This window comes from Montipora foliosa, chromosome 1 (genome assembly GCF_036669935.1).
Source record: "Montipora foliosa isolate CH-2021 chromosome 1, ASM3666993v2, whole genome shotgun sequence".
Classification (NCBI taxonomy): domain Eukaryota; kingdom Metazoa; phylum Cnidaria; class Anthozoa; order Scleractinia; family Acroporidae; genus Montipora; species Montipora foliosa.
In genome coordinates, this window is record NC_090869.1 from 36,653,276 (window position 1) to 36,660,104 (window position 6,829).

Here is a 6,829-nt window from a genome sequence, read left to right on the forward strand (position 1 = left end):
ATCTAAAGCCAAGTGCCAGCTAAATTCTTTATAAATTCATAATTAGCAAAATAAAATCTGTATCTTCAAGCCTACATGTATGCGTGATTTTCTTTTTATTATATAGGCAGTAGTGTTTTACATCCCATTTTTCTTTCTAACACCGAGCACAAACTTTATCACAAATTCTTGCAGCTCAGCAACAGGAATTTCTTCAATTTTCACATTTCTTCTTCACTGGCAAGGAACGCCTTGAATAATTTTCAGTTGTATGAAGTTTTATTCTTCATGTTAGCACTTTCTTGTTTCTCAGAGAAGGATTTTACACCAGCTTCAAAGAACTTCATGAATCTATCACTCACCATTTTTCACTGACTGTTTGCACAAACAACCATGCAAATATGGAAAATATGCCACTCTGGTCTGTGATACATACAAGAATGTACGTGTAGTTTCATATGAATTTTATGAGTGGTGTATTTTCCAGTAAAACACTCTTGTCTATAATTATAATAAATGAGAATATTGTGCAAGTAGCAAAGCATTATCATGAGCCTTAAAGCACACAGGACATTCAATTAAAATGCAAATCTATGAACAGCTGTACAAAATAAATATTATAATTTTATTATGTAAATGTCACTTTGCCTATATATAGTGACAGTCTCCAGCATCTCTTTTTTGAGCCTCTCACAGCCTCTTTATTTTTTATTAGACTCTGTTTATTTCATCCTGGACAATCTTATTGCATGTACATGTATGTTCAATGCAACATAAATTTGCTGCTAATTATGTTTGTACATGTAATTGAAATAAATAGGCTGAATGATGGAATTTAAAAATTCCCCCTTCATTTGGATTCACCATCATGTAACCAACAATAACAATTTAATATTCTCCCACTACCTGCATGTACAGTCATGTAGAAAATTATGATAAAATTCCTGCCATCTGGATAATTATGAAAATTTATTGATCAATGGGCAATCATGGAGCTGGCAAGGTAAAACAGCTGTCATTGTTTTCTTGATATTGTTGTTCCTCCACGCCTTTCAGTCTCTTTACTTAAGTGAAAAAAACTCTGTTTGCATTCATTTATCGCCAATTCCCTCCGCCTTTACCCAAGTGAAAGCCCAGAAAAAGCCTGAGGTAGGAGCTCATCACAAGTACAGAATGTGCTATTATACAATGTATACTGTTCCTCTGTTCCATGTTTAAGTATTCCGGTGTTTTGAATAGTGTTTAAGTACATGTACTCTGCCGTTCCACCATTATATGATTAGAGCGTTCCTCACAAATCATTGGCAAGCTTCACTTCTAGACTGTTTGTTTCCCAGTATTTTTGCAAAGTAATCAACCTCAAACTTGCCAGTTGAATTAAATTATAACTACTCAAAAAAATTTCTGAAACACTGAAGGAACAAGAACAGATTTAGAACATCGACATGCGAATTCCTTGTGGTGAGAATCAATTCAGTGATTGCTTGATGTCAAAAGGTTTTATTCAAAGATAAGTGCTACAGTATTAACCCTTTGACGCCCAAACCGGCCAGACTTCTTACTCTGTCCAAGGCCAGACGATTTTACTCGTCAATGGGGAACCCCTGGGAGTCAATAGGATAAAATTTAAATGAGAACGCATTGTGATCTTTTGTTATCAAGTTGTCAGCAGAAGGCAATTACCAGCCTTTTTTTTTTTGCTGTTTTCACGGGCAAAAGATCTAAAAAAAAGATTCTAATTGTTTTTAAACTAATTTTATATTTTGCGGTACAACAGTTCTTGAACTCCCATATGGTACATAATGGGAACGCAATCTGTATTAACTATAGGAATGCATTCTAAATGGAACACATTCTTTTTCTGAACGCGTTCCTCTTCATCATTTTGGCGTTCCTTTGACGTTCTCGTAGTGTTCCATTTTGCATTCTATTGGCGTTCCATGAACGCGTTCTCTATTAGGTTACTTCTGTCCGGTACTGTAGCTTCAACGACTGTTCCCAAGTAAACATCGTCTGATAGATAATTATAATTATAATTATAATTATTACAATTATTATTATTCACCAGTTACCTTCCCCATAAATTTCAGTACAGAAATCTCAATAGAAGCCCTTTTGCTCTTCTTTCAGCCCTGCCACAACAACCAAGAGCCTGTATCGCATGGCCATTAATTAAGTACATTTTGTTTACTGCCCGGTATGACAGATATAATTACATGTATTTTGGCAATGAATTCCTGTGCTTTGCAATCATCTAGACGCCTTGTGCTTTCACAAAGGCAAAAAAAAAACTTCTCCCAAATGGTTATGAATAAGAGGCTTCACAAAAAGTCACGACTACATGTATAATAAAGTTAGTACCGACTTCAACACTGAAGCCGTAGTTGTTCAAAAAAACTAAAATGAATGCCCTAAATGTTGATTTACAATCAAACAGCACTTTCAGTTTCAGATGCAGCGCAAAGTATGCAGTTAATTTAAACAAACTTAGGTGAAACAAACATTATTTTAAGCATTGATTAACGAGCAACGCCACATACAGACAAAGTGGACTTGAGCTTAAATTAAGCTTACTATAATTTACTCACTTTTAACTAATAAATCGAAAGTTACATGTAACTCTTTCTCAGACGTTATAATGATTTATGACACCTTCCAACACTTTACTTACTCTAGGAGGTCCAATAATTGTCCCATTCCAGTACGTTAAAGTCATGTCATCGTCATTTTCTAAACCCCAGCTAACTGTTCCTTCACCGCCTTTCTGTCCTTCTTCCAGCTCTTCAAGCAAGCGAAAATTGCGAGGCACGACTACAAGATTAATCAAAGTGAGAAATATAACTTGCGGGTGACAGTATAAAGAATTATGAGAAGCCAACCAGATGACAGAGCACATCGTACAAAGCGGAGAAGAGCTCGAATTGGCGTTAACTTTTTCCTTACCGACGCCCGCCATCTTGGATTCTTACCACGCCGAATGGAAAGCAATGATAAGGGCTTGAGACGAGCTAAGTTCCGGCATTAGTCGATTATTATTCGGGTCAAAGTCGCGTCTTACGAACCAGCTCGATCTATACATGGTCGTCAAAGTTTCGAGGCTTGAACACATTTATCAAATTTTGGGGCGTTTTCCATTCACCAGAAAATCTCCGAACTTTCAGTGGAAATTTCCATCGGGTGAAAAATGTGTTCCATGAAACGCAAGTCCGTACACAGCCCGGCCAGTGCGATTTTGCGCGCCAAAATTCCAAATATGGCCGTGAATAGCCCGGAATTGGTAGGACAAATGGAACACATTTTCCTTACGAAAGTTTCCAACGGGAAAACAGAACTACCTATTCAGAAAGGAGCAATTACAGAATACAGGGCCACATTCGAGATCTGTGGAAGTAATGGCTCGTGGCTCTGAATTCTGAAGTTTAGCCTTTGGAAATTCCGGTTCGTTTGTAAAAATGGAACAAGACTTTTTTGTTCGTTCCTCTAGAAAATTTCCGGGAAAAAAGGAATGAATGGAGAGAGAAATAAAGTTTCCGGAATTCTTTTGTAAATGATAAACAACCTTGGTCTATAAACGTGAATTTTTATTTATTTATTTATTTATTACAGTTTAATGACAATAAACAACATCATCATAAGGATAGTCTACAAAAGAGTCATAGACCCCATACAAAGGCAGACCACCTAACAAAAAAAAAATATATATATTAAATAAGAAAATGAATAAATAAAGAACTATTGTTAAAACTAGGATTATATAAAAAATTAAAGATCTAGTCATATCTAGATAGCAAGAAGTCTCTTGCACCCTTCTTAAAATTAGAAATGTTAGATGCCTGACGTACTTTCAATGGTAATGCATTCCACATGTCCACGATCCTATTAAAGAAACTGCTTTTAAAAGTAGTAGTTCTAGCGAAGTTCTTCTTGAGTGTAAGTTCATCCCTTCCCCTAAGGTGGTACCTATCAGAATCAGTATAAAATTGAATATATGTAGATATGCCTATACTTATATACCCGTTAAGAACTTTATACAAGAATAAAACATCAAACAAAAAGCGTCTGTCCTCCAAAGACAACAAATTCAATCGTTTTCTGCGCGTATCGTAGTCATCATCTGTCTTCAGAATAAACTTAGTGGCTCTCCTCTGAATTTTCTCTAACTTATTGATATTCCTAGCAGTTTGAGGTGACCATACGACAGTACAGTACTCAACTTGGGATCTTACCAATGCACAGAACAATGTTCTCAGGGTAGTGATATCCTTCATACCCTTACATGTCCTTTTGACAAGCCCGAGGATCTTGTTAGCTTTACTCGTTATTTTATCAACGTGAGCATTCCAGGACAACTTGCTACTGGTAGTTATGCCAAGGTCAGAAAATTCAAAAGTTTCCTCTAGGGTGTGATTGTTTATTTGCACGTGAGAATGAAAAGGTGTTTTCTTCTTCGGGATACGCATCAGCTTACATTTTTTTATATTGAAGTCCATTAGATTTTGTTGGCTCCATAAATACAAGTTATCCAGATCTGATTGAAACAATGGGTAGTCAGATGGGCAAGTTATCACTCTAGATGTTTTGCAGTCATCTGCATACAAAGCAATTGTGTTTCCAGGCATAACTACCTCCGGTAAATTACTAATGAATATCACAAAAAAAAGTGGCCTAAGCAATGAACCCTGACGTACTCCAGATGGAATAACAACTTGAGCTTTTTCCATCTATGACCACCCTCTGCTCTCTATTGGATAGGTAGTCTTTACACCAATTCAACAGAGTTCCAGAGATGCCAAAATTACACAGTTTCTGCAAAAGTATGTCGTGTGACACTCTGTCAAAAGCCTTAGCAAAATCCAAGAACACGACATCCACCTGTAATCGATCATCTAAGGCCTTAGACCAGTGATGATGTGATAAAACAAGCTGGGTTACACAGGAACGACCCCTCACAAATCCATGTTGCCAGTCAGATCGGTAGGGAGCCACATGAGAATATATGGCGTTATGTACAATCTTCTCCTGACATTTACTTGGGATGGATAACAGAGAGATGGATCGATAATTCTCAACTACATCCTTTGCATCAGATTTAAACACTGGAGTGACGTTGGCCTTTTTCCACAAAGAGGGAACTCTGCTAGATCCAAAAGACAGGTTAAATAATAAAGTTAATGAATATGATAACTCCTCTGCACACTCCTTCATTGTGAGATGTTGAAATTTCCATCAGCTGGTCAGGATTAACCACACCGCTATGCAGTCCCACAGAGTCATATGTTTTTGCAGAAAAAACAGTGCTAAAAAACTCATTAAACAAGGAGGCTTTCTCAGAGGGATCCTTTGCGGACATTGCCTTACTTCTGTATGTAATAACCTCAGGCGATCTTTTTGTCTTGTCTCTTTTTGTCCAAAATTCTTTTGGATTGGTCTTCAACTTGTCAGACAGGGACTTCAAATACTGACTATACTTGAATGAGATTAGCCTCTTAGTCTCTTTTCTCAAAGTCAGTCGCTTCCATAAGACTTTTTTTTTCCTTACTAACTTTAAAACATCTTTGTCTATCCAAGGTGGTCTTTATTCATGTTTAAGCTCCATCTTAGGAATATGCATGTCAACTGCAGCAAGTACAAGATCTTGAAAAATAGTTGCACTCGAGTCAATGTCATCACATGATATGATGGAATCCCAAGGAATGTATGAAAGGACATCCCTTAGACCATTAAGATCAGCTTTGTCATAACAATAGACAGTCCTAGGACAATTTTTTGGCCTTTCAAAGTTTGTCTTCATGGAAAAACAAACTGGAAAGTGGTCGGAGTCAAAGCCATTTTGGAACACAGTAGTTCCCTCAATTAGTGCTTCGTGATTTGTCAAGACAAGATCCAGGATACTACCAGGTAACGAAGTATTCGTGGCATTGGGACGAGTAATCTGACTCGTCATAAGTAGTAATCTGACTTGTCATAAATGGACGCGTGACTATATTCTGTGTTTCTAATCCATTGCAAAGTCGAAGTGCATAATTCGCCACGTTGGAAACGAGCAGGGTAGAAGCATAGAGTTTGTTTGGGTCGAAAAATAAAGCCAACCACTGAAAGATCACCCAGGCATTAGTCAGAATATGAACTTTAGCAAAATTGCAAAAAGGGCGGGGTGGGAGTCTAGAATATTGCTTTGCATGGAAACCATACAAAGCTCTCCAAAATCACATCTTTTCAAACTTGTATCACAAAAATACTGACTTTTGGTGAACTTACGAACTTTTCGCTGCGTGATCTTTCAGGTGTCATGCTTTCCCTTTAGATCATGGCTAATTTACCAATGTTGTTATTCCTTTTTTCGCCATCAAAGTACGTTGCTAGCATTAATACGAGATCTACTTGAACAACTTTAAAGTAAACGGCTAAACGAACAAAAGGAACCATGATGCATCAATACTAGTTTTATAAGAATCACGGCACACAACTCATGCAACCCGCACTGAGATTACAACCGATATACTCATTTCTTGATTCTGAAGTATTTATTAAATATTTATTGAGTTTGAGTGCTATTACAAGAATGAAATTGATAAAGATGATTTACACGAAATGGATAGTAATGATATAGAATAAGCCGTGTACAGTGTAGAGTTCAGTTACAGAGAGCAGAAAATCGCGTATAAAGAGCTAGGAATGCGAGGTCAGTGAAAGCGTTGTGACAAGCAAAAAGTAAGTGTAGTGAAAAAAAAAAATGCTACTGCTTTTTTTGAATATTGTTTACTTTATTTTCCGTAACCCTCATGACTGGGGTTAAGAGAGTTTTGTTGCAGCTGTTAAGTGTGTTCTAATTTTTAGATATGACCAACTA

General features: G+C 36.9%; 1 protein-coding gene across 1 annotated transcript in view; it reads right to left on the reverse strand.

The window, feature by feature from the left end:
* Positions 1-2,990, reverse strand: part of LOC137997640 (ubiquitin-conjugating enzyme E2 variant 2-like) — a 10,946-nt gene extending 7,956 nt beyond the window's left edge. Inside the window, exons 1-2 of the mRNA XM_068843741.1 lie at positions 2,923-2,990; positions 2,651-2,790 (exon numbers count right to left, since the gene is read on the reverse strand). Of these exons, the coding sequence (XP_068699842.1) occupies positions 2,651-2,790; positions 2,923-2,935 (153 nt within the window). The 5' untranslated portion in view covers positions 2,936-2,990. The remainder of the gene's footprint in view (positions 1-2,650; positions 2,791-2,922) is intronic.
* Between the last annotated feature and the right edge of the window lie 3,839 nt (positions 2,991-6,829).